At 52.6% G+C, this 27,641-nt stretch overlaps 1 protein-coding gene across 7 annotated transcripts in view; it reads left to right on the top strand.

The window, feature by feature from the left end:
- OPCML (opioid binding protein/cell adhesion molecule like) overlaps nt 1–27,641 on the top strand; it is a 299,547-nt gene that overhangs the window by 247,264 nt on the left and 24,642 nt on the right. For all 7 annotated transcript variants that reach the window (XM_064634450.1, XM_064634449.1, XM_064634446.1 and 4 more), the window contains one exon: nt 26,386–26,618. In XM_064634450.1, coding sequence (XP_064490520.1) covers nt 26,386–26,618 — 233 coding nt within the window. The remainder of the gene's footprint in view (nt 1–26,385; nt 26,619–27,641) is intronic.

Here is a 27,641-nt window from a genome sequence, read left to right as displayed (position 1 = left end):
TGATTTTTTTCTTCCCTGTCTTCCTCTTTTAGAAACAAAAGCAGGGTTAGGAAGAGCTGGGACAAAGTGGGCATGGAAAGGGATGGAGTTCCCAGGGTTCACGAGGTGTTACATCATCAAGGGGAAAGAGCATTTCTTTGTCTCAAGGAGTAGAAATGGCTCAGGAATTGGTAGCATCTGAACTGGAGATGAGTAATACATGGAAAGTATGGGATTCCAAAGTCTTGGGATGGCGAGGCTGGAGCAGGGAAGACACTGAGCATTATTGAGGTCTTGGAGCCCAGAACAAATAGGAAAGTTGCTCCTGCAGAGGCTTAAAGGAGTTTGTTAGGTGGGGCTGGGGAGTCACGGAGGGGCAGGTAGATGCTCAGAGATCTCAGCTGCAAAGTGTGCCACAGACTTTCTTCAGGCAGGAGACTGAGCATCCTGCCTAGGAAGGATCTTTGAGGATGGACATGTGGCAAAGCGCTCAGAAATTGTGTGTGCTGCCTTGGACAACTCATGGTTTGCAAGACAGTCACTTCCTGAAGTGCTGAGCTGCACTGAGGCCTCTCAAATTGAGTTTTTAAAGGCATTTGGGAAGTTGGTGGTGCTTTAAGCTTCCCACTGGCTCAGCTGGTAACCACAGCTTTAATGTCCAGCCCTTTGGGGTGGCACTAAAAGCAGCTCAAAACTCTCAGGGCGTGCACTCTCCCCCCTCTTCTTTACCCTTCAGACAGTACTTGATGGGATTTTTAAAGCCTTTACTCCTTTTTTTTTCCCCAGCTGAATCTGTGCAGGGCTGTTGGGAGGACCTAACCTAGGAAAGAACTCTGGGCACAACTGGTGTGCCCCCCCAGCCTCATATTTTGGTCCTTGCTCTGGTTGGTGCAGCCAAACATTTGAGCAAATGCTACTATCACCCTCACATCTGGTAGAGATAAAGGGAAGGCAAACCCAGGTAAAATCAGGCAATCCTGTTGCAAAATCAAATGTATCCTCTTTTCTTTTTTTTTTTTCCCCCCCCTTATTATTTTTTTTCCTCCCTTTTTAATACACTCTTCAAAGCTTGCTAAGATTAAGTGCGCGATTCATCTTCGCCAAGTTGGAATTTTAAAAGGAACAGCCAACTGTGTGATCGTATTATTAATATTTATACCTCGTCACAGAATGTTGACAGATTAATTATGCAATATGGTATAAAAATCAGCAGGCAGCGTGGGAGGGCGGTGGCAAAGTTCAGGTATTAATAACACAGCAGGGTGGCTCGCACGCTCCCTGTGTGGCTCCCTGGTATCAGCCCTGCATCCCGTGTTCATCCCAGGCACCTTCATCCCCCGCGAGGATGAGGATGCTGACGGTGAGATGGGAAAGACAAATGGCAAAGGCTGCAGGATCCCAGCTGCTCTGGGAGCCTTCGTGGGGCTGGAGAGGGGTGTGAGGAGCTTCACGACCATTCTTGATCTGGTTTTGGCTTGTAGAGCAGCAAGAGGTGACTCTGTGCAGCAGAGACTCTGAATCAGGAGTTGGGGGTTTGCTCTGAAGTTGGGCTTTTGTCTGTCTTGTCCTCCCACCCCACCAGTTTGCCCTTCTTTAACAAGTGTGTCAGCCCGTCTTGCCAAAACTGCTTCTCTCTCACATGTACATGATGGAGGCTTCAGTGCCTTCTTTTTAGGCACGTTGGAGAAAGTTTTAAATCATCTTTAGTGGACAAAGATGAGATGGATGGTTGTACAGGGAGAGGCTTTTTCTTCCCCAAGAAGCTGACTCGGGTCGTCGGGTGCAGCGTCCGAGAGATTTATATATGGGGAAAAATAGGAAGTGAGAGTTGTGTGAGCCCCAGGGGTGGGAGCAAAGTCATCTGAGAGCACCCTTGTCTTGTTTGCTGTCCAACCCTGGCCAGGGAGTTTAAGTAGATGTTGTGAGAAGCATCCAGGGAGTGTTACCTGTCAGGATGTTCTCTGCTGGGAGATGTTGTGCATCTGGTGAGCCCGACGATGCCCTGGGGCCTCTCTATCCATTGGCATCCGCTTGGATGACAAGGATGTTAAATGAAGATGGGGTGTGTGGATGATTCATGTCAGCCAGCCCGGCTGGACGGCAGGAGTCTGTGGCTGGGAATAAATCCTTCAACCTGGAGCCGGTGACGTTTGCCATCGGCAGAGTTCCCTGCGCAGCTGGCACAGCTGACGCTGTCCCTCCGGTCACCCTCGGGGTGAAGAAAAGCTCACCCTCCCAAAGCCCTCTGGGGTTGCTATTTCCATCCCAGCCTCTCTGTGCTTAAGTGCTGCTCACTTTGATTTTTTTGGTAATGAATCTTTTTCCTCGGTGTGTCTCAGGGGGGTGTTTTATATGAAATGATTTGCCTGATCCTTCTCAAATAATTTCAAGCAGCGTCAGGGTCGGGCTTTGGGGAGGTACTTAGGCTGGTTAGAGGGTTCTTGTTGTAGAAGCCCTGGGTTTTGAAAAGGCAGCAAAGTATATCTCTTCCTCCTGCTCTCCTCTTGTGTCCCACTCCTGTTCGGCCCTGGCACAGGCTCTTCCGTAAAAAACCCCATCCATGTGCGGCCATGCTATGGAGAACAGCCTTTGGGGAGATCTGCAGAGGCATTTCAAGGCAGATATCCCAGTTCCAGGGAGGTGTTTAACCTGCCAGACAACAGAGAAAATCGTTTAAGGTGGCTTTTGAAAGCCTTTCCGAGGATTTGGCTTCTCAATTTCCATTCAAATGAACTTTCCCTCTTCCCGTGTGTGCAGCTTCCCAATGCCTCTTTTTACAGCCTTGGCCTTTCAATCTTAATTAAAAAAAATGGAAAGAACAAAGGCACAATTGAGCAAAGCACTTCAGCAAACGGTTGAAGTAACAGATTTTCCTGGGCTTTCAGTCCGGGCTTAGAGGTGTTTCAGGACTTTGCTCCGTGAAATTGGGGTCCTAAGGCTAGTGGTGAAAATCCCTCGAGCTTTTTCACCCCTAGAAGCAAGACCACATTGATGGGAAATGTTTTGATCCACCCAGAGCAGGCTCTCATCTCAGAAACTTGAGGTAGGAAAGGTTTTTCCCTCCATTTTTATGGGTTTCTTTCCTAATTGGGATAGAAACAAAGACAGAAGCCTCGGAGTTGTTCGGAAAATGAGTTTTCCGCTAATGGCAAAGTTGATCTCCACGAGGGCAGCCAGGCAAGATTTGTCAGCATTATCTGTCAGATGCATGGAGAGCCCTTAAGTAGATGGGAATATGGAAATGTAAAGGATTGGCTGTTAGTGAATGGAAATTGGGAGCAAAGTGTGAGGGGAATGGCAAGGAAAGTCCAAAATGCCAGCGGACAGAGCCGTCCCCTGCAGCTTCCCGATCGGAGCTGGATCTTCCTCCAAGTTCCCTCCTGCCTTTCTGGATGATAAACGTTGGATAATTGATTTATTCCGGCCGTGCCCCACCTGGCCCTGCGCTGCCCCGCTTCCCCCGAGTGCCTGCAGTCGCTTTCCTGGCCCCGCTCGACCGCTCTCCCACCACGCCAGGACACGGCGGCTGGGCAGGGAGCAGATGGACAACCCATCTTGGAGACATCAAGTGCAGGAGGCTCAGTGCTGGGCTCTTTGGAGGCTGACGGCTCCCAAGACCCCGGCACGTTGGAGGGAGCATTCGGGAGAGGGCTGTTTGTCGGTGGGAAGGCGACTTTTGCTGGCTGAAGGTCCTTTTCCAAGTAACCCTCAAGGTTAAAGTTGGATGCTCCTTCCAGATGGTCTCCATCTGATGCATCTCATTACGGGGTTGAGCTGCCTCACATTCCCGGCCTCCCAGTGCCAAGAATAACAAGGAATGGGAGCCAGCAACAGCGATTGCTGCTGTTAGAAGGGCATAAGATGATTTAAGGGTCAAGACAAGACCATATGGCCCATCAAGGTCCCGTCGTAACAACCCGGAGGAATAAAAACAACTTGTGTTAGTGATCACCCTTCCTGCTTCCTCTCAAGGCTGTGTGCTGTAACCTTTGTGAGATCAGTTCCCTGGCTCCATCTTGCTCTAATTTATGCCCTAGGCTGCTTTCCAGCACCCTTTGGGTCCCCTCATGGTGTGTCCTCCCTGAAGGGCAGGCAGGAGGAGCAGAGGCATCCTGGGGCCTGTGGCTGTGGGTTCAGTCCTTCTGTCACCATTCTTGGTTTAGGGAAAGCCAGCAGGGCCTGCATGTGCAGCTGTGAAATGGGGTGTCGTGCAGGAGCCTTTTTGGCACCCAAGGGTGTGCTGGAGCACTTACTGCTTCTGCCAGGATTTCTCATCCTCAGATTAGTCTGAAGTGGCCTCTTGGCATTATTGATGGCTCACCCCTCTGCTGCCTCCAGCCCCTTCTGCCCTCAGCCAGCCCAAATGCTAAGTCAGATAAGCTGCATCTGGATGGTCTTTTCTTGAGATTTAGGTGCATCTGGAGTGTGCTCAGCTTGTTGTCTTCTCCAAATAGTCTGGGGCTCCCCTGTGGGCTCCCAGCCTTCCTGTACCAAATTCTGATATGGATATCAGCTACCAAAATAACACTCATTTCTGTGGAGGGTGTGCTCTCAGGGCAGGAGGGACCCCAGCCCTGGGCTGGGAGAAGGGTCTGTCTGCATCCCATCACTCAAAGTCCGAGGCGAAGTGAAGCATCTGGGCACAGCTGATCCGAGTGCTGTGACTGCACAGGTAAATCTGTGCTTTTGAGAGAGGAGTCGGTGCTTTCTCGGAGTGTCAGCACAGGGCTTGGCAGGCATCGACGCTCCCGTTCCCAAGGCTTTTCCCCAAAAGGCGTGGGCGGGTGTCTGGGATCGTGTGGGCAGCCACACCTTGGGGCTGTGTCTCCTCGTCCCAGCTCCATGTCTCTGTCCCACTTTGGAGCCGCCATTCCCTGCTCAGCATTTGTCCCTCAGTCCATTTGCCCAAGGGAACACTTACAGCACTGACCTTAAAGAGCAATTTCGGGCAAGCACCGAGCAGCTCGATTGTTCATAAACCTGACATTTATGTCTCGGAGATTCTTCCTCTGCAGGATGCACTGCTCTTTATGATTTTATCAAATAAAATGCCCCTTCACCCCCAACCAACCTCTTTCTCCTTCCCTGGTGTTTTTGCAGGGCAATCTTTGCAAATGGAGGGCTCGAAGGCAGCTGCTTGTCCTTAATGGCATGGCACAGAGAGGGTTATGGAAATGGTTGTGCAGGCATTAGCGAGCAGGAATGGGCAGGACTGAGCTCTGGTCCCTCTAATGTTGGTAATTACTGAGCAGGGATTAGGGACTGCACTGTGCACACAGAGAGGAACAGAGTATTAAACGCAAACAGATCAAACTACCTGGTGGACCCTGAAAGTTTATTCCTGTGATTTTCACTGCTCCGCCGAAAAGCTTCCTGGGCTTTCAGTTCCTTGCTGGTCACGGGGATGAAACTCTGGTTACATGGTGGGTTTGGAAGGAGCACTGTAGTGTCATCCCAAAACAGCTGCTGACTGGGGGAGTAGGGTAACTACCAGGGTGCAGGAGTGCACCTTCAGCTTCCTGCTTCCCGTACAAAGCTGGAGCAAAGGCAGCAGCCGTGGCCAGAGGTACCTGTGTGAGAGCAGCCACGGTCCAGTCCTGACCCGGTGGGGACAGCAGTGACCTGTGACAAGGTGCTCTGCTTGGGGTTGCCCAGAGAAGCTGTGGATGCCTCATCCATGGAAGTGTTTTAGGGCAGGTTGGATGGGGCTGGTGTTCCTTGTGATTAGGGGGATAGTAATTCTCTAGTAGTAGTAGTAGTAATGATTAACTACTTGGAAGGGGAGTGTCAAAGACCAGACCATTAAGTGGTGAGCAAAGATCATGGATTTTGGTTAGTTGACTGAAGTTTTGGATTATTTGAGCAACCTGGTCTAGTGGAACCTGCCCATGGCAGGGGCTTGGAACTAGATGATCTTTAAGGTCCCTTCCAACCCAAACCATTCTGGGTTCTATGATTTCTCTGAAACTGTGATCTCCGCTCCCTTCATGCTGATCCCGTCTCCCAGCTCCTTCCTGCTCACCACACAAGGACACACCCACCGGCTGAACAAACACCTCTTGCTCTGCTGACCAGGACATCTCCTATCTCGTCTATTAATATCAACTCCACATGGAGAGCTTGCTACCCTGCAAGTGTTAATTAGCTTCCCCCCTCCTCCCTCCCATTATTTTTCCGCCTCGCTCTTTAGAAGGTCTCTGAACCAGGAGATCAATGCCTCCTGCTAATCCGCTCTTCAGCAGCTTAGAGAGGCACCACGGAATACTCCTGTTTAATTCTCCTCTAACACCTTTGCTAATCATCCTTTCCAGCCCCAGAGCCCCCAGGCAGGCAGTGAGGGGAGAGGCCGGCCGGGAAGCGCGGCAGGCGCTCATTTACACCCGGCACGGAGACCCGGCAGGACAGGCATGCCATGGTGGGAAGAGCAGGGGTGGAAGGGGGCAAGGCAGCGGGAGAGATCCCTTGGGATGAGAAACATGGCACCAGCATGCCAACCACTTGAATGCTCTTGGAATCATAGAATCATTCAGGTTGGAAAAGGCCTCTTGCTGCTTCCCAGTGGTGTTGCTTCCTATCTTGTCCTCTGCCTCTGTGCTGGAGGTACAGGTTGTGTTGTGAGACTCTGTGGGTAATAATGATAAGTGTTCCTTTTGGCCTCTCTACACAGTGCCCTGGAGGCTGTAAGGCCTTGTTAGTGTGGGTTAAACCCCCAAATCCTGGGATCTGAACCGAGCTGTCTCTCCGAGTGGTCTTCCCTGTGAGCAGGGAGGTGTGGGAGGACCCAGGACTGTGCAGTCACCTCCCATGTCCTGCCATGGGCCTCTGTAGCAGAACCTCATACAGAGGTTCATGGAGTCATTAAGATTGGAAAAGACCTCTAAGATCTAGTCCTGCTGTCCTCAGACTTTTTGGCTGAGTTCATCAGAAGGCTGTGGGCATTAGGAGCTCTGCCATTGCCTTCCCAGCTTCTTGGCACCCTGTGCTGTGGCCATCCTCCCCTCCAGGGGGGAGCAGGCCTTTCCTGGGGTCACTTGGCTTTGATACACTCCAGGGCTGCATAAACAGCCCAGGGTCACTCCAGGGGTCAGACAGAGTCACCCATGGGTGACAGCTGTGCTTTGAGTTGTTGGCTCATATTGGACAAGTTGACCAGAGGCTGTTCTCCCCTCTGTGGAAAACACAGTGGCCTGGATTTAGCTGTGAGGACCTTACTAAGCCTTTCCATCTCAGATTGCTGTGATCCAGCTAAATGACTGTGAGCAAAAACCCACGTGGAAATGCAAGTGCATGCTAATGAGTTGTGTTGCAAAAACCAGAAGGAACCAACTCTACAGGGAGTTGGTACTCTTATTTTTTTTTTCTGCTACCCAAGTTCAATAGCAGCGAATTGCATATTTCTCTGAGGCTTCTCAACAAACAATTTACAGTGTAAATATATTTGTTGGCATGCAAATCACTCTGCATTATGAGTCTTGATTAATATTATAATGTGTTGATGAAAGCCTCTAAGTGCTTCTTGGAACTAGGGTTCCTGACAAAGATGGGCTGTTTGGGTGCCCAGTGTTTGTGAAACATTAGATTAGGGTGATTTTTTCCTTTGTTTTTGGTTTTTCCCCCCATGTGTGTTGTTTAGTGGGTTGTTTCTTTCCCCTCACAGTCTGTTTAAGATGCCAAGTGCGAAGTGGCAGTGGCTCTTCAAACCAGGCAATTAATTAACACAATCAAGCTCTTCCCCAAGCTTCTCGCCCCCCACATAAGAGGGATGCTGCTGTGGGGGTGGTCCTCAGCCCCTGCTCCTGCAGATGCTGGGGAGGGACAGGATAAAGGATACAGGGTTATTAGCAATTCCTGTCTGTGCTGGTAGCCAGGCCGGTACTTGGAGCAGTGAATCCTTGTGTGGACAGAGCTGCTCAATGAGACTTGATTGCCTGTGGTGCCATTCCCGGGGGCCTCTCTGGTGTGGAGGAAGGTTTGGGCTCAGTCCCTTAAATTGAGCACCACAAGGCTCCTTTCCCTCATTTCCCAGCACTTTCCAGGGCTGTTTTGATGTTGCACCTTCCTGCTGGGACAGTGCCACGAAGCACCAAAGGGTTCATTGGAGGATGCTCAATGACCCCGTCCCACCTTCACTGCTCTTCCCCCCAGCTCCATCCCCAGCTCCATCCTTCCTAACAGCTCCTGAAGCACCTGGGAAACCCACCTTTCCCTCTTCCACCCCATCCTCCTCACCCAAAGTGGGCTGCTCCGGGTGCTGGGTCACCCCTGGGGAAGAGGATGCGTTTCCAGCCCCTCTCTGGCATTTGCTTGCGGAGACAGGACAGTGTGGCAGTGACAGGTTTCAGGAGCTTTTATGACAGCTGCTCTTAACTGCTATTTTCCTTCTAACCTTTGGATCTGAGCTCCCAAAGGTGTCAGGACAAATGCCACTCGCATCAGCGTGGATGTGCCGGGAGATGATGCCCAGGAAGGCAGGAGCAGGGAGAGAAAAGGCAGGAGGGGAATAATAACCCTGTTTAGCAGGCGGCAGAGCAGGGTTTAGTGACAGCCTCAAGTTTTGATCTCTGTTAACTGCTGTTTTGCTCAGAGACTGACAGGGAGCACCACGAAATGTGGAGTGTTCTGCTTGTACCACTCCGGAGAGCTGTGCAGGTCGCGATGGCTCCGCTGTGACATTCCAGGCAGGAAGCATGAGGCTCCCCTGCCTCAGGAATGGCCTGTTTTGGGGCAGCATCTCCCCTTTTAGCAGCTTCCTATGCTCGAGCCAGCTCGTGGATTTGCTCCCCTCTACTTCTCTGCAGTCCCAAGCGGTCTTCTGCCGTGGCTTGTGGTTCATCTGCCCATCCCCAGGGAGAGCAGGGTGGCACAGCCCTGCTCATTGCCCTCTGAGTGTGGCAAGTCATGCAGAGGTCTTGGAGTTGGAGCTGAGCAGGGAAAACACAGACACCTAAAGGAGAGATGGAGAGAGGGGGGGGGAAGGAGTGACAAGCACACATGCTTTAAAAGAACATATTGCCTTTTTTTCCCCTTTTCCTTTTCTTTTTTTCTGAAAGCAGCTGTGCCTTTTTCCAGCACTTTTAACTGGTTGCCAGGGAAACAGAGCAAGGGAGAGTGGAAAGGTTAGATGGATATTGGACGAGGCTAATGCACTTGTTTCAACCAAGAATTGACAGGTGCTTAGGACACCGAAGGTCCTGATAACTCCTCATTTGTACAGCTCCTTTGCAGAGCCCCGAGTACCTCCCTACCGCCGTTAATTGTGTTTTAATCATTTGCAAATTATAATCCATCTCCATCAGGGGATCTCTAATGGTGGCTTTATGGAGCGCGTCCGCATGTTCCTTAGCCCTTCTGGGATACTGGGGATGAAATATTGGGTACCTCGGGCCCCCTTGGTATGGGTGGTCTGGCTCGCAGGGAGTTCGATGCCAGCGGAGGTCCCGCTGGAAAAGGTGGGAATTGCAGCTGGGTGAGCCAGCCATGCTGGGAAAAGTGCTGGAGGGAGCTGTGTGTGTGTTTGGCTGGCTGCTTCTCCCAGCAAGGGGCTGGCATGGGACAGGTGGTGATGCACAAGTCCAGTGAGAGCATCCCCTTACCCACTGGGTCATCCCTAACCCTGGGGGTGTTGGCAGAGCTCTTGGCATCTCCCTGCCCACCGGCAGCTCCTGTCCAGCCCCACAGGGCTGCTGGGACCCACGGTCCTTGCGGTGTTTGCAGCTCCACTTGGCTTCTTCACCTTCCTATGGGTTAAAAAAACCAAAGATAAATGCCTTACTATGGATTTTCATCGCTGTTGCAGCACTCTGAGGGCTTTTTTCCCCTCCTTCCGCTTGAGGTTTTGTTTTTGTTTTGCGTCTGTCTTGTCTAAAATAGCAGCTCCATGTAGGGAATAACCAAGGGGCCTGAAACTCGGCTGTTCAGGATGAGCATCACATCTGGGACGTGCAAAACACAGCGAGCGATAAATAGCTACCGTGTCGTAAAGCTCAGGCTCTGGAGGGGCAAGGGAGGCTGGTGAGGCTTTCACTGCATTTTGGTTTTGTGGTGTTTTCCTGGGGAGGGCAGAAGGGTATTGATTAAAGAAAAAAACCAAGCTAAACCTCACGTGTGGGCATGAAGGTGGAAGGAGCGATGGTGTGATGCTGAGGGCTGGGGGACCCCAGCTCTGCCCTTGGTACCATGAGCCTCATCCTGCAGCTTTGGGTGCATCCATTGCCTCCAAACTGATGAATGACGAGGCTCTCTCCTACCTGGGGTGACACTAGGGGTATGTCTAGGGGACTCTGCCCTCATCCTGCCCCTCCATAATTCCTGGCTGAGTCCTCCCAGGCCAGCTCACAGCCAAGCCATAGAAGATGGCAATCCACCTTGTTCTGAGCCAGGGAGGGAACAGGGTTTAGTCCTTGCCCAGGGCTAAAAACAGAGCTACTCACTGCTCCTTCTTGTCAGCAGCTTCCCAAGCCTGCTGCCTCTCCATCACTGCTGAGTGACGGGTACCAGGCCAGCACAGAGATGCAAGCACTCATATCCCTATTATGACATTGTCAGTGTCACAGCTGAGCGTGAGGGACTGGAAAAATGTCATTTCAGGTGTTAGAAAGTGACTGTGCCTTTGCCACGCTGTGGTTCTCAGTCCAAAGTGCTCTTCTGCCCATCAGTTCCAGCTGAAGGGGCCTCTGCCTTCGACTGGAGTAACTCAGCTGGGTATTTTTTTAGAGAAAAGTGTGAGTTTAAGAGCCAGGCTGGCAGCCTTGGGCCGATGCAGCCCCTCCAGCTATGGCACAAATGCTGAATGAGCTCCACATCTCCTCCATGCAGGGCTTTCCTCTTCCCAGCTCGCCCTATTCCCTCTGCTCCGGACCACTGCTGGCACTTTCTGCCCTGCCAGGCCCTTCACCAGCTTTGGGGGGAACCTGTGCTGATGAGGAAAGAGGAACTCGGCCTTAGTCACCAGCTCTGACCAGCTCTGTCAGGATTGATGTTTGAGCATCCGACACCTGGATGCCACCACTTTTCCCATCCTTTCCCAGTAGTACATGGAATTGGCAACACTCTGGGCCACCGTATGGCTGCCTTGCACCCAGGTGGGCTCCCGAACTGATTGCTGGGAGGTAGTGGAGGAGCTTGAGTGGCTCCAGTCTCTCCCAGCTGTGTGGACTCATCCCCTCGGCAGCAGGAATGGCTCCGGTGGCGTGTCTCGGAAGTGCCCGCAGTGCCAGGGCAATGGGCTCCTCGGTGAGCTGGTATTTTACTTCTTGAAAGAGAGATCAACAATGGGAAAGGGGGTGGGAGACAAATGATTTATGAGGCTTCGCTTGGCCAAGCAGGGCATTCTCAGCATATTCCAAAATAATTTAGCATCATCTATTGTGCCTGCAGCGGGAGCTTGCCGTGGAAAACGAAAGAGAGCAAAAAAATCCGCCACATAAAGAAGGCAGAAACCCCCTTGATGGGATGGTTAGAGCTTGAAGTTTCTCTTTTCCTGAGGGCTGCTGTCTCCTCTCCCCAGTTCTCTCTGTAAATCAAACTGCCGGTGTCGGATCGGCGGCTCCGTCTTTTCCCGCAGCCGCTTCCCCGAGGCCTCCCCGTGCACCGAGGGGACGTAATCACCACCTAGAACAGCTTGAAGGACACGAGCGCGGGAGCCGAGAGGACGATTTGTAGTGAATAATTTAGTGGATGAATTTAAAGCTTTTGTTCTCGTCACAAATTACCTGCGAACTGCACGGGAAGGTTTTGATCACACAGAGTCGTTTTGCAGCGTCTCTCCCTGCCAGCAGACCCACCTACCTGCTTCCCTGGGGTTTGAACCAGTGTGTTTTTCCCTGCACATCAGTGTGTTTTGGGGGTGGGTCGGACCTTTAATTAACCCATCATTTCGCTGGCTGTGGTTTAAATTACTGGCATAGGATTGCCTGTCTGGGCTATGCTGGAAATTGGAGAGTGATGTTTGTAAATAGGAATGATCTGTGAAGTTTTTCTGTGTATCATGGGGTGTCTGCACAGCCCTCGAAGCATTTTGCCTTTAATTGGAAGGGAATGAGATGGGCACAGGGCTGAGTGCCAAAGTTGGCATCCTGGGGTGCACTACCTGGACACTGCAGTTGGGGTTGTCTCCCCTCTTGCTGGAGAGGGACTCTTTATAAGGGTATGCAGTGATAGAACAAGGGGGAATGGCTTTAAACTGACAGAGGTCAGGGTTTGACTGGATATTAGGAAGAAATTCTTCCCTGTGAGGCATTGGGACAGGTTACCCAGAGAAGGTGTGGCTGCTGCATCCCTCGGACTGTTCAAGGCCAGGTTGGACAGGTTTAGAGCAACCTGATTTAGTGGAACATAGCCCTGTCCCCCTGTCAGAGGGGTTGGAATTCTATGATCTTTAAAGTCCCTTCCAACCCAAACCATCCTGATTCCCTCTCCTCACCCTGGCAACTCTCTCACACCCTCGAGAGGTTTCCCCTGTCTTTGTGCTTGGTGTGGACGGTTGGATCCGCAGCTCTGTGCCTCCCCCTGCTCACTGCTGAGTTTGTCTGGGGCTAGGGAATTCAGCAAAGTGCGTGTGAAGGAGGCTGCAGCCTGCCCAGAGAGAGCCACGTGAAATGAAGTTGTATCACTCTCCGAGATCAAATTATCCTTCTCAGCTTTCGGGGAGAGGACTTGCAGCAGCCCCATGCGAGAGCTCACTGCCTCCTCCTCGTCTCAGTTTATATCCCGGTCCCCTGGCAGGCTGGAAATGCTCCCTCATCAGGGCCTGCTCTCTGTGCTAATGGCCCTCTATAAATAAGCCCCAGGAACAGCGATAGAGAACAATCATAAAAGGCAGGCGCATAAATTAAAGCCGATGTTATAATAAACCAGACAAGCCCTTCGTCGAGGGTTTTATGTTTCTCCTTGAGTCGGCAGCTTTGCCAGCAGAAAATGATTTCCGTGCGCCTTGGCCCGCTCCTCTGTCTCCCTGCTGCTCCGTAGGTGCTCGTGAGTGGGTGGCAGAAATAGTTGGCATCACCATCCCCCTTTTTCTGGCATTATGGGTATAAAAGCCGCAGGAGTTTCTCGGAACATCTCTCAGCATCCCTTACTCATGTCCTTAGGGTGGATTTACTGATGGGGGGTGGCTTTGGCCACTTGCTGTGGCTATAAATGAAGTGCAATGGCCCTGGGTGGCTGGAATTCCCGAGAGCTCAGCCCTGTGCCTGTGGAGGACGGTGGAAGTTGTTGCATTCACCCCAGTGAGTTGCAGTCAGACAACCTGGAGGGAGACGCTGGTGCATAAAGTAGCAGCATCTTGGAACGTGGTACCTCTGAAAGGCCACTCCTTCCCCTTTGCCCCGGAGCATCCGACCCGTTGGGAAAGCACGCTCCGGTGGCTGGCACGCCGGCTCTGTGCCGAGGCTCCGGAGTGCCGCGTGTGCCGCGCCCAAACTCCTGCTTCTCCCGGCGAGTTCACAGCTGTCTCTCCGAATCACAGCCTGGATGACTGAAGCTTGGCAGGGTGAGCGGGAGCAGCAGGAGGAGCTGCCCACTCCCAGAGTTCAACTTCCCTGCGCTGGAGTCGTCCGGGAGATGCAGCGAGTTGTGCCGTGGGCACGGAGTCAGTCAGGACAGTCTCACGGGCAGGAGTTCGTTCTGAGACACCGTGCAATGCTACATGGGGGGCTTTGGCAGAGTGTGACCAGCTCAGGCTGCCCCCAAATCCCATTTGGACACCTTGGATCTGAGCTGATGACCCTGTGAGCTGGCAGTGAGGGTGCAAACTGCTGCTCTGGGCTTGCTTTCAGCCAGCCCACCTGTCCCTTACGGTCCTCTCAGCAAAATCCAGAGGCACAGGGATGTGTGTTGGCAGGGAGATGTCACCCTGCGCCTCTTGCAGGAGACTGTGGTGACAACAGGGAAGAGAATTACAGGCATCCAGCTCATCATTTGAGGTTTGGAACAGTTTGCAGGCACATGTTCAGCTCTGATTGAATTACATGCCTGGCCACACGTGCAGCTCTGTGAGGGGGGAAGATGCTGTGCAGAGTTAAGTGCTAAGTGCATCTGGGGGCAGCTCAAGTGCATCCTCTGGGTGCTCCTCCTGTTTGGTGGAGCTGCAGCACATCCCATGCTGGTGCAGGGAGGGGGTGACCAGGTGGATTCTGTGCATGGTGGGGTGTGGAGGGAAGAGGGGCAGGAAGGAGAGGAGGGAGGCAGAAAGGGAGGGATGGAGAGAGAGGATGAGCAGGTGGGCTCTGCTTTCTGCTCTGCACTCCCCCACGTGCTCTGGCCTGAGCTCCCCCTCGTGTTCAGCCACACACATTTCTCTGTTTCTCTCCTGACTCTCCTGTTCCAGTTATCACAGGGATGTTCCATTTCTCCTGCCATGTTTGCACTGGAGAAGCCAGATCCCCATGGGGCAGCCCGCTGGCTGCCAGCTTCCTTTTCCCCACAACTGAGGCTCCCCCCTTTTCTGCAGTGTAATTGCAGCACCTCCAGCCTTTCTGAATATTCAGGCCAGAGCCGGATGCTCAACAAGCTCCGGAAAGAGCCAGAAATCCATAGTTTTGATCGTGCTGCAGACATGCCCTGGTGTGTCTTGCTGGACTCCCTCGAGGGGCAGAGGCTGAATGTGCCTTGCTGTGCCAGTGCAGCACCAGTTCCCTCTGGAGGCTGCCGGGCTCTCCCTGCCACTGCTGCCGCTCATCAGCCCCTCGCTGGTCTTTCACAAGATCGTTTTCTGCTCCATTTCCTCCCCCAGCCTCTGGATCCCCCTCCAAGCTCTCTGCTTTCTTCTTTGTCATCCCACCCGGGATAGAATATGACTGCAGCCACAAAGAGCCGAGCTCGCAGCTCCCCTCGGGGCCTGTTTGCCCACATCACCTGTCGGATCGGGAGCCTGCATGTCCTTGGAAAAATATGTATTTCAGGCCGCCGGGGTGCTAATTTGCAAGGCCCATTACTCAAATGAAACATTAAAATGGCCGTCCATAAAGCAGAGCCTTTATCCGTGCCTCCCCCTCGGTCTGAGCTCCCCGCGCCAGGTATAGGCTTCCTGTCAAGCCCGAGAGCCAAAAGCAAAGATTTATCGAAAGGTTCCTTGACTCCGACTTGCATTTTAATTATGTCTCCGTCAGCCTGTGCCGAGAATAAACTCGGTGGCTATTGTGTTATCGTCACTTCATCTCTCCGGATGAGTGCTCCGGGAGAGACGTGGGTTTGTGGTGGCCCCAGTGGGGACCCTCTTGCATTCCCACGTCCTTTCCTGCCCGCTCGCCTGCACGGATCAGCAGAGCGGTGCTGAAATACCGACCTGCACGTGGGGGTGGTGAGGCCACCCCTGGAGTGCTGTGTCCAGTTCTGGGCCCCTCAGTTCAGGAAGGACATGGAGGGGCTGGAGCAGGTCCAGAGAAGAGCAGCAAGGCTGGGGAAGGGACTGGAGCACAAGTGCTGTGAGGAGAGGCTGAGGGAGCTGGGGGGGCTCAGCCTGGAGAAGAGGAGGCTCAGGGGAGACCTCCTCACTCTCTGCAACTCCCTGACAGGAGGGGGGAGCCAGGTGGGGGTCGGGCTCTTCTCCCAGGAACCAGCAGTGGGACAAGAGGGCTGGGTCTGCAGCTGTGCCAGGGGAGGTTTAGGTTGGATGTTAGGAAGAAATTCTTTACAGAGAGAGTGATCAGCCATTGGAATGGGCTGCCCAGGGAGGGGGTGGATTCTCCGTCCCTGAAGGTTTTTAAGATGAGACTGGATGTGGCATCAGTGCCATGGTCTGGGAACCACGGCAGGGTTGGATCAAGAGTTGGACTTGATGATCTCAGAGGTCTTTTCCAACCTGACTGATTCTGTGATTCTGTGATTCTGTGATGGGAGGGAAGGGTCTGGGAAGTGAGTGCTTCTGGGAGGTGAGTGCTGTGCATCCCTGTTTCTCAGTGCCTCAGTTTCCCTTCACGTGGGAGATCCATCTCCACCTCTCCCAACCCACTGAGTCTGCAGGGAGGGTGACTCCTTGCCCTGCCACAGCTGCCTTGGTGCTGTTGGGACGAGGGGCAGAGAGCAGGGCCTGATGTGGTGCTGGAACCCAAATTGCTTTTTGAAGAGCTCGATTTCACAGTGGGAGCAAAGCCGGCATTGTGAATCCCCGCTTGTCAGGGAGGAGATGTGCTGAACTTGTTTATTTTCCCTATGTATTTATGAGCTGGGGTGCGTATAAATATTGCTCACCCGCGCCAGACGACACTGGTGTCGTGCTTCCAGCGGGTGCAAAGTTTGACCTGGCACTTCCCGGCGGGAGCGATGCATATTTATTAGCCCGGCGCTGGGTGGGAATGGATCCCTCCCTCCCCGGCGTGGCAGACGCTGTCTCAGCAAAACGAGGGTTATTATTAAAATAAATAAAAGCAAAAGCCGCTCGGCCATCACGGCACCTCCCGGGATGACTTCAGGCTGGAGCCAGCTTTTCCTAGGGTTGGAGAGGGGATCGTGGAGAAGATACTCCTGGGAAGATTCCAGCTGTGCAGACTCCAGCTCCGTGAGCTCCAGGTGCCACAGCTCCTCCCCTGCCTCAGTTTCCCCATCAATAACAGTGACATATAGCAGTGACGTAAGTCTCAGCCTGGCAGAGGAGTGTGAAACTCTCCCTTCATTAATAAGCACAAAGTGCTTAGATATTTTTAGATGGAAGTGCCACGTATTGATATAATATTACTGTACCTCGTTTGACTTCTTTTTCGATTGCAAGCCCCCTCTTGATCCCGTTACCTGCAGTAACAGTTATCTGGCTATATTTTATCATCCGAATATTTCAATTAAATTACTTTGTTGGGGGGGGGGAAGCAGCCTAGGCTGAAGTTGGAAATGATCACTGTATCACTCCAACTTCCCTCCATTCCCAGAAGGTTAATTGAAAGGCAGCCATCTTGGTGACGTTTAGACAAATGAGGATAATTATGTGTTCTCCAGCTCTTTGAGAGGTTAATTGCTTAGATGTACGAAGACTTGAAGAACAAAGAAAGAATAAATCAGAAGCAGGACTATGATCTGATAATGTAATTTGGGATATTCACGTACAACTCAAACAAATAAACCCCCTAATTGCATGAAGTCGTTCTGCCCCGCGGGGTTGCCGGGATCAGGCTCCTGGTCCTCCGGGATGCTTGGAGAAGGGAGGTGTAAGCAGGAGAGGTCTTCATCTGGCTCGTGTCCAGGGGTGTCTGTTGTCATCTCATGCTGATGATGACTTCTTTATCTGGCACTGGAGATGACTTCTTCATCTCCAGGCTGTCGCCTGGCTCCTGAGTGCCTGCAGCATCCAGCTCTTATCCCGGCAGCAGAACAGTGGGTGGAAGTCAGATGGGCCAGGGAGGCACAGGAGCAGCGAGCAGAGGATTTCCTCCGGTGGGTTATTTTATTTTGCCTAATTGCTGATGAAATTCCTGCAAATTGGCAATTATATTCCTGAGCTGATGGCTCACCCAGGTCATTTAGGGATCTCGGATTTGGCAGGAGCGCTTTACGGTGTTCGCCATGAAATATGGCTTCACTTCCACTGGCAGGATTTCTCTCTTTTTAGAGGTTACTACTTCTGCCTGCGAGGATTTCGCACCTACATCTTGTGGTGGCACCATCCTGAAGGAAACGGGTTTTTTTTCCTTTTAGTTCACCCTGGTGGACCAGTTTGGGAGTTGGTTTGTCCCTCTGTCAGCCCCTCCATCCTGTTGGAATGGGGTACAGAAGGCTCTGGGAGCGACTTACAGGCGTGAGGGGTGCGGATGGAGTGAGCTGATTTTCCCCTCACCTTCCCCTGCCCGCTGGCACTGCAGTGAGAAGTGCAGTGTGGAGCCAAGACCTTGGAAACTTGGAGCTTTTATGGGGTTCTCAGGGCTGTGTGGAACACCAGGCTGTCCAGCCAGGATCAAATGCCGCCTCACTCATCAGCTGTGAGGGTCAGGAAAATGGTGCTTTATTTTTTTCTCCACTGAGAGCTTGAGGGTGAAACATCTTCATCTGGAATCTCCTTCCTCCTCTGCTCTGTCTCTGGGGAAGTTGGAATTGATTTCAAATGAGCAAATGCCTTCCCACCCCTAACGTGCAAGGAGCTCTGAGCGTCGGGCTCCGAAACTCCGGCGAGAGGTTTTTCCGTCGATCTGTCTGGAATTGCAGTTTAATTCTCTGCATTTGCTCCCATATTGTGCATTAAGATACAGTGAGTTTATCCAGCAGTCCAGCTGTTTTGAAGATAATTACTACAGAACTCAACCTGATGTAAAATAATCCTCCCGGGCAAGCAGCCAAGAGCCTGAGACTTATCCTCCAAAGACTGAAACCTCTCCATTACCCTTAAGAGCCGCAGAGATAGCGGTGGGCATCTCATGACAAATATATTTTTGGTGGTAATCAGTGGCAGGATGTGAGAAGAGGTTTTTCTTTCCCCCCTGATTCCTGCTGGGGAGGGTGGTGCAGCTGGACTGACTGAGAGCAATGAGTAATGGAGGCATGTCTGGATTTCCATCCAAAGTGCCGTCGTTTCTCCCATGTGACAACACCATGCCTATTGCTGTATTGCCGCCACTGGGGTGGCTTCACACCAGTTTTCCTCCTTGCAATCCAGGATTGGGTGTCCAGTGGCTTTGCTCTGGCTACTTCTCTCACAAATGTTCCCTGCTCCAGGTTTTAATCAGCCTGCCAGCATCCTTTCTTCTTTTGGGATTCCGGGATGCTGCTGGAGCCACGGACATATCCTCCTGGGTTGAAAGTGTCCCCTTATCCAGCTGAGATGGAGACAGTCACCAGTCCCATCAGGATGGCTGAATCATAGCAGTTGGAGCCTCATATTTCCATGTGCTAATTACCGGTACTTAGCTGCAGGTCTAACTCTGACAGCAGAAGTTATTTCCCTCTCTCCCTGCCTGGGAAAAACCTAGGAAAAAACCCCAGTGCAGGCATGGAGGTGCTCTAGGTTCTCAACTGTTCAGCTCTGCTAGTGATAAACTCGGTGCTTCTTGTCTGTTTTTGATTGGAGAACACTAGAAATCAGCCGGGGCGCGGGTGCTGCATTGTGTGAGATTAGCGCTGATTGAGGCGCTGCACGGGCGCTGATTGAGGCGCAGGGCTCTGCCAAGAGCAGGGTTGTGTCCCGTAATCAGCACCCTTGAAGGGTGGTGGTGGGTGTCTCTTGTTGGGTTTTTTACCTGCTGGGATGTAGGGCAGGGCTTGGTGTAGGGTAGAGGGGAATTTGGCTTCCTCTGGTGAGAAGAAAACTCTCTGCTGATGTTTCCTGGGACAGGTATCCAGGGCAGAGGAGACTGAGGGGAGACCTCATTGCAATCTTCAGCATCCTCCTGAGGGGCAGCAGAGGGGCGGGTATCATCTCTTCTCTTTTGTGATTACTGACAGGACTCAAGGAAATGACATGAAGCTGACTCAGGGCAGCGTCAGGTTGGATCTCAGGAAAAAGTTTTTCACCCAGAGGGTGGTGGGGCACTGAACAGGCTCCCCAGGGCAGTGGGCACAGACAGCACCAAGGCTGTCTGAGTTCAAGAAGTGTTTGGACAACGCTCTCAGGCACAGGGTGGGATTCTTGGGGTGTCTTGCACAGGGCCAGGAGTTGGACTCGATGATCCTGGTGGGTCCCTTACAACTCAGCACGTTCTGTGAGTCTGTGAGGTAGCGATGTCTTGATGGTAAATGCTGGTGGATGGTGATATTCTCCTTGGAGAGGAGCTGGGAAGGTGTCCCAGCCTTCCTCAAACCACAGAATTGCCTGCTGGCCACAAGCAAGTTGGAAATCAGTGTCTGGCTATATCAGGGAGAGAGTGCAATCACATTTTGGGCAAGGAAAGATGCATTGCTGCATTTTTTTTCTAATTTATGTGGTTTTCCTGGCCTGGCTGCCCCTGCTCAGTGCCTTCCTTTCCCTCTCTCTCTTTGGGAGATCAGGTGTGGCCGCCAGCATTGACTGACTCTGATGTTCACATTTATGTGCCACCTGCTTTATAAACATTCCCATTGATTTGCTCTATCCAAAGGCCTCCCACTTTATTTCTTTTGCTCCTTCCTCGTATTTCCTTATGAAGATTTCTCTTAAGCTGATAACAGCTGTCAACTGTTGGGGCTTAGGCTGACACCTTTTGACTTTCCCTAGTGGGTGGGGGGAGCATCCTGGCATGTGGACATGGATATGGATGCACTGTTGTGTCAGAAATAAGGGATTTGTGGTGGGAAAAGGAAGTGGGAGCCGGGAGCACCTGACCCTGTCGGGTCCCCCTTCCCCTTGCTGATGATGTTGTCAGGGTGACGTGTGTCCCTACAAGCTGGAAGTAGAAGCAATGAGGAGTGAAAGAAGGGCTTTAGGAACCAAAGGCAAAGCCTGGCTCGCATTAACAGAGCTGACTGTTTCTGGATTTGCTCGATGTGGAGCATTAATTCAGAAAATCCCATGAATGGCTTTGGGGAGGAGATGGGATCAGTTAGTGGGGGCACTGTGCAGCAGCTCCACCTCGCTGGGCATCCCTTCCCTGTTCAAACTAAGATTCCAAGCCACCTGCAGCACAGCTCTGCCTGTGTCAGCCTTAGCATCGTGCTGTGGTACCTGGGTCCACCCCTGAGACCAAAGGTGGGCTCAGGCCCCCATCCCCAAATTAACATCAGCTCAAGCTTGGCAGTGACCCGGCCTCAGGCTCAGCCTTTGCATCCCCTGGGCTGTCACAGAGGCCACCCAAAGCCCTGCAAACGCTGAGTGCAGACCAGGCAGTGTTTTGTGTGGCATGGCCCCCTCGGGGACTGCACAGTGAGCATTGTCTTGACTTCTGACGCCTCGCACAGACGGCTCCCGCCCTCCTCATCATCTTGTTATCATTCTAATGTCTGGGAGCTGCAGTCATGGACCAAAACACCATTAAACTATCTGAAATGGAGCAACTCGACAGCCTCTGCCCTCGCAGGCTTATTATCTTTGCAGATGGATATTTTATATTTAGCAACCTCTAATGTATCAATTTGGGCTTTGATTTTTCACGAGGAGCAGCTTCTATTCTGGTGCTCGGTGGCGGGCAAACTGCCACCACAGGGGAACTGGTGGGGAGAACCCCTCCCAGACAAGCCCCTATTCCCTAGGGAGGGCAGGACGGTCCTGTAGCCCTCGTAGGGCTCTAGGGAGGGGGGAGTTGTTGGCAGGGAAGAATTTTGCCAGTGGTCTGGAGCATGTTTGTACAGCAGTGGGAGCGCTTGGGGAATCGGAGCAGTAGCGGTAGGGCCAGGCAATTAATTAAACTTGCAGAGAGCAAGAGCTGGTGGCTTTGTGGGAGGCAGTGGCTGACTGGTGTACAGTGGGGAGGGAGGGATGTTATGGGTTATGGAGAAAAGCAGAACACTTTAGGCTGACCGAGCTCTTAAGCATCCCATGCTCCTTGTTTTCCCGCAGGGGTGGTGACGGATGGGGACTTGTGGAGTGGTTGGTGAGGGCTGGATGGGAGGTGGTTGTGCTGGGCAATGCCAAGTGGCACATCCTGGGTCCTCTCCATCCTCAGGGCTCTGGTATGATGTGAGGATGGTGTGGAGTTGTGCACCCCACATCCAGAGTGTGTGGGAGAGAGGGGAGAAGGGACACCGTGGGTGACTCAAAGAGGAGACAGATGCCAGCAGAAGTGATCAGGATTAAAGACAAAGTGCCTCCCAAGGATAAATATCATGGATAGCAGTGATGGAAGCCCAGGCAGTGCAATCCTGCCCTGAGGAGCTATTGTGTGAGACCCGTCATCACAAGCCATGGTTGCCATTGTCCCTATGGATAATGTGGCGGGATACATTGTTGGGAGAGGATTAGAGGAGCCGCCGCATTTTGATGGCCTGCCTCTCATTTGCATCTTTAACGAAGTGGGAGCCCAGCCAGGTTCTGTTCTTTTGTGTTTACTTCTGAGGAAGTGTGTTTATTTCCGATGATTACAAATAAATCTCCTCTGCCTTTGCTCCAGCTGCCCAGAATAAAAAGCGTTCGGAGCCCGTTCGCTGTGTAACCGGGGTGAATATTGGAAGCAAAGGAGAAATCCCATTAGGAGCCCCCAGCAAACGTAATTAACAATTTCTTCTCAGAGACAAGGGGGTTTGCTCTGCCCCTGTGACAGGTGTTTTTGGTTGGAAGCATCCCAGGGTGAAGCATCACCTGGTCACTGTCAAGGGGCTTCTCTCCCGATCCGGGTGAGCTATTTTAGCTGCTGAAAACTGGGTCAGCTGGCAAGTTTGCACCTGGTTTTGGCATCTCCATTTGTCATCCTGATGAGACACGTTACCTGCAGGAGAGAGAAGCAGTTTGGGGTTGAAGGGCCATAGAGGAGTTTAAAAGTAGAGCATCGTTGGTTTGAATAAGGAAGAGGGAGGGGTGTGAATGATAGAATCATCAAATATCCTCGGTTAGAAGGGACCAGCAAGGAGCATCGAGTCCAGCTCCAAGAGAAGCCCAAAAACCCCACCATGGACAACAAATTTGGGTTGATCCATAGATGACCATCTCCCCCCAGCCTCTTGGCATGGACAGGGACCAGTTGCCTCAGCTCTGCAGGTACAGGCATTTCTCAGGATGCACATCTACATTTTTGGGTCTCATGCAACCCATTCCTCAGGATATTTTTGAGGGTTTTGCAAGACTTGCTTTATACCTCCAACTCTTTGTGTGCCATTTATTCCTCCGAATTAGTTCCAGAAAACTTGTGCTGACCATGGACAAGATATTTCCCTCACCACTGGGAAGGTGTCGAGGGCAGCCCCAGGCTTTGCCCTCGTACTTGGATGAGTCAGCGGTGCAGGAAAGGTCCCTGACGTGGCTGGGAAAGGTGGAGGAGGAAGGTGGAGGGTGTTGTGGCTCGTCCCACATGTAGGAGTGGTGCTGTCAGTGTCATTGATGGGGCTGGGCAGGAGCCTGCTGCGAGAGCGGCACAGGGGTCTCTCCTAATAGGTGCAGGAGGAGGGGGACGGTCACTTTGTGCCACCGAACACAAAGGGCACGTCAGCGGAGTTATCTGTATTGTTGACACTAAGTGAAATAATTCCGTGGCAAACTTCAAAATTAGCATTTAAGGATGAGGAATGGGGGCAATTAGAGGGGAAGCGGCGCAGTGCCGGTGCCCCCGGCTCCCACCCTCATGCATCTTCTCGCGCTGCCGCGTTCAGGTTCAGCGCCCTCATCTCTGGTGGAGTGCTGGGATCCCTACGGCAGCTCTCGTCCTCCCACAGAGAGAGGGGATTAATATGGGCCTCGGGAGATGAAGCCTTCGAGAGGCCACATGTATCATTGTGAGCACCGGGGGCTGGAGCTCGGGCAAGGCCCAGCCTCTGAAGCTCTCCAGCAAGCTGCTCTGGAGGAGAGAAGTCATGGTAGGAGGCAGCTGAAGGTTTGCAGATGGTGAAAAGTCTCTGCTTAAAGGCAGTGAGGGTCTGAGTGGGATGTGGGGATGGAAGAGCACGAAGAAGGGCTGCATGGGGGAGCCGGGACGTGGCGTGTGCCAGGGGCTCAGGTTTGGGCTGATGATATCATTCCCGAGATATTCCCCCTGCCTTGCTGATGGGTTTTCTCCAGGTGAACTGCAGAGCCAGGATGGGTTTATTTTCCTCCTGTCTGACAGGCCCTTTATTGTCTTTTGTCCCTTCTGGACTCGTAAGGCAGAGTTTCTGGAGATGGATACGGCGCCTTCAGGAGACTGTTAATGGGGGTTTGTCTTTGGTTTTAATTAGATCCCTTCAAGGGAAAACCTCCTGGCCTGCTTTATTATCCAGCTTTGTCAGAGCTTGTCTGCTTTATCTAAACACTTTGCAGAAGTCTCTTTACCTGTTTGCTTACTGGAGACATTATCATAATCCTGGTCAATTGGAAATGGGTAACAAAGACGGCTCAGCAGACAAGGGAGCTTAGCAGCTAATGGAGATCGCTTTCCCAGACAGGTAAAGAAGCTGAGGAGGTGCTCCTTGTGCCAGGCTGTCCATCAGTATTTCCTTTGTAGTGCCAATTGCCCAGGCACAGGAAAACTGTTGGCAGGAAGGCAAGGTCAGCTGAGAAGGTGCCTCCAGGAATGCTGAGTGCTCCATGCCAGCTGATGGCTGGTGGGTTTTCTGCTGTTGGTGGTTCTGACACATTTCCAGGAGGTGCAGGAGGGTTGGTTTCTCGAAGGAGGGTGGTTTTCCTGGTCACCTGTAGCTGCAGGGGACAGCCCGGGCTCTGGTGGAGAGGAGCACGATGCTGCACAATGGGAGCCAAAGGGACCTGGTCCTGAATTAGCTACTGAGTGGCAGCAATCAAAGAATGAGCTCAAGGAGTGGGGAGGAGGGGCCTTTGCCTCCTTGCTCTTGCCCTGAGTTTGTTGGAGGGGTCTCAGGTTCCTGCCCCCTCGCTCTGAGTGGTTTCTAGGGTGGTACCTGTCACCACAGACAAGGGAGGCCGATGTTGTTCTTCCCCTCCCTCACATGAACGTGTCCACCTGGGACACCCCTGTGTGCCTGTGCAGGTGCAGCTCTGAGGTGTAAATATGAGCTGTAAGCGCAAAATGAACCGCCCCAGTTCTCGGGTGTCCTGGACCAGCCTCAGATTTCCCTGGGAAGCACATCCCATATGCCAGCCAAAGCCGGGCAGCGACAGTTGAACGTGCTCAGCACGAGCTTCTCGTCCCTGTCACTTCAAACCCTAGTCCTTGTGCTTCACCCCTAATGAGGGGACCCAAGAGCACCTCGCAGGGCTGTAGTCTGGATATTTATATGAGCGCAGACATGCAAGTTGTCTGTTTTACATATTGCTGCCCTGATTTTTCGGTGCACGCGATGAATAATTTACAGAAGCCGTGTGTAAGTATCTCTTTATTATTCATTATAATGAAGTGAGACAGCAGTAATAGTCCACTAGACTGGAATCCCCCAGGGCCGAACTTCACTCGGCTGTGCTCAGCTCTCCCCCAGTTAATTTGAACGAGGAGAGAGGGCTCGGCTTCCCGACAAGGACGGTGCCGTCTGGCGGCACGAGGCCGCCTTGGTCTGGCAGAGCTGAGCCGGTGCTGGGATGTGTCTGACACCCGGGCAGGCTCCCGGCATTCCGGCAGTGCCGTGGCGGGCGGGGAGGGCCACCCGTCTTTCCCGGCGTCCGTACGTGGTGTGGCTGGCAGAGACGAACGGCTCCTGCAAGGGGAAAAGGACTTGTTTGCGGGAGGATATATGGCTCGTTCCTCTGAACTGAGCGCCCGGGGGGACCCTCAAACATGCCGAGTATCGCCCCTTCCCTCCGCCCGATTAATAATCTCGATCGAGGTGACGCTCTGCAGTCTCAGCGAGGGAGGCATATAACACCTCGGAAGCCTGGGCAGGAGAGGTGCTGTGGTGGGGGCAAGGACAGGAACAGCCTTCCAGCCTCTCTCCGAATTTACAGGCGTGTGGAGAGGGACTCACATGAGTTTCTTGATTGACTGTAGGTGACTTTTCCTGCGGTCTCAGCTGCACAAAGCTGCGGCAGCACTGCCACCACCGGCACTACCGCACACCTAGCTTGGTTTTCCCGGTTTTCTTTCATGCCAAGGGACAGCTTCCCTATCGTGGTCCTCATGTGGGAAACACATGAAGCTCCTGAGAGGTGCCAGGCTCTTAATTTAGCCAAATGCTCGGTGCTTTTGCTGTGGGTGCCACGGGGGCAGCAGAGAAGGCCACGAGTAAATAGATGGAGAAAAATCTGTCAAACAGAACGAAAAAGCCATGTTTTCCAGGAACATTTTGATTCCCTCCCCCCCCCCCCACTCTTTGCCAAGTGTAAGTCAGTGCTGTGGGCCGAGCTCCCGCGTGCCTCGGAGCGGGGAGGGTGGGAGCCAGGCAGGAAATAAATAATGGAAACGACCGCGCTGTGTTTTCAAGGCACTTGTAGGATTTACAGCTGCTTATCCAAATGTTCCCTTCCCTTCCCTGCGTGCTGGCTTGGCCGTCTCCGGCTGTTCCTCTCCTTCCCCTCTCCCTGCGCGTGTTCTGCGGCCCCTGTCCCCACGTATATCACCCCGGGGATGGCTCGAGGGCCGTGCTGACAAGACCAACTGTCAGCAAATTTTACAGCTTCATCTGAAATTCTCAGCGCGCAGCGGGGGCGAGGAGGGGGATGATGGAGGTGCCGGGGGGTAGGGATGGTAGGTAGGGATAGTCTGCGTGGCTTGCAGAGGTCGAATGCGACAGGAATTTTGTCTGCGGTTCCCCAGTCATGTGTCAAAGAAAACAGGAGGGTTTCTTTCTGCAGAACCCGCCGTTTATGCAGAATCTCGGGTGATGGGAGGATGTGGAGCAGGGCTGTGCGGCCGTGGCACGTGCCATCTCCGTGCTGGCAGTGATGGGGAGCCGGTGCCGCAGCTCCCATCCTGCTCCCACCCGGTTTTGGGGTCGGGGACGCTCCGTGGGTGCTCTGGGGTGTGTGACGCTCTGTCTCTCCCGCCGCAGGTGTACTGTGGATGACCGGGTCACGCGGGTGGCGTGGTTGAACCGCAGCACCATCCTGTATGCCGGCAATGACAAGTGGTCTATAGACAACCGCGTGGTCATCCTCTCCAACACCAAGACCCAGTACAGCATCAAGATCCACAACGTGGACGTGTACGATGAGGGCCCCTACACCTGCTCCGTGCAGACAGACAATCACCCCAAGACCTCGCGCGTCCACCTCATCGTGCAAGGTAGGTCTGGACGTGCCTCGTGCTCCTGCTGGGGGGTTTGATCTGCAAGGGTGTCTGGATTTGTGAAGGGTTCAGAGGCTCTGTTGGTGGTGGAGATGGAACCAATATCAGCTGCTTCGGGTATTGCGTGGTGTGCTGGTTTTGGCCGGAGCAGAATTAATTGTCTTCCTAGGGTCCAGTATGGGGCTGTGTTTTGGCTCATTCTGAACACAGGGTTGATAATACAGGGGTGTGTTTGTTATTGCTGAGCAGCGTTTACGCAGAGCCAGGGCCTTTTCTGCTCTTTTACACTGCCACATGGGTAAGGAAGTTGGGGGTGCCTGGGAAGCTGGGAGGAAACATAGCCAGGACAGGTGACCCAGACTGACCAAAGGGGTATTGCAGACCGTGTGACATCATGCTTAGCACATAAAGCTGTGGGGAAGGAGGAGGAAGGGTGTGTGCGGGAGAAGGAGCAGCACAAGGCCCTGTGATTTTGGGAGAGGCTGGATTCTGTGAATGTTGAAGTCACAATGGGGCCACAAAGGGCTTTTGGCACAGGGTTTCATGGGCAAGTGTGTCTATGTGGCAGATGCTGTTGGGTTGCAAAGCAGCGTCCTGGGGCTGTTCTGATGAGGGGAATCCAGGTGCCTGTAGCACTGTGATGGATGCTGCCTCCGGATCCTTGCGGCTTTGCACCAGCTACTAGCTTTTGTCCGGCCTCTAGATTAATTTTTCAGAGTTAGTGTTAGTTCAGGTTAGATAAAGATAATGAAAGTTTCCTAATCCTCTTAAAGAAGATTTATTTGGCTGAGTAGAAAGCTCTCGGAATACAATAAAGCGTGTATAAAACCAGGACCTAATCTTTCCTTTAATTTCAAACAGCTGATGGGTATTGATTTTGCAATGAGCAAATCTGAAAACTTTCTCAGCCTCGACATGTCTCTGAGAAGCCCCCAGCAGAGTTATGTATGTATTTATGTATCCTTCTCACTGGGAGGAGGCAGGGGTTGATTCTGGCAGCCTGTCCAGGAGGTTTTCCTG

This window comes from Pseudopipra pipra, chromosome 23 (assembly GCF_036250125.1).
Source record: "Pseudopipra pipra isolate bDixPip1 chromosome 23, bDixPip1.hap1, whole genome shotgun sequence".
NCBI lineage: Eukaryota > Metazoa > Chordata > Aves > Passeriformes > Pipridae > Pseudopipra > Pseudopipra pipra.
Note: the sequence above shows the minus strand (reverse complement) of the source record. Positions and strands in the feature narration are given on the sequence as shown.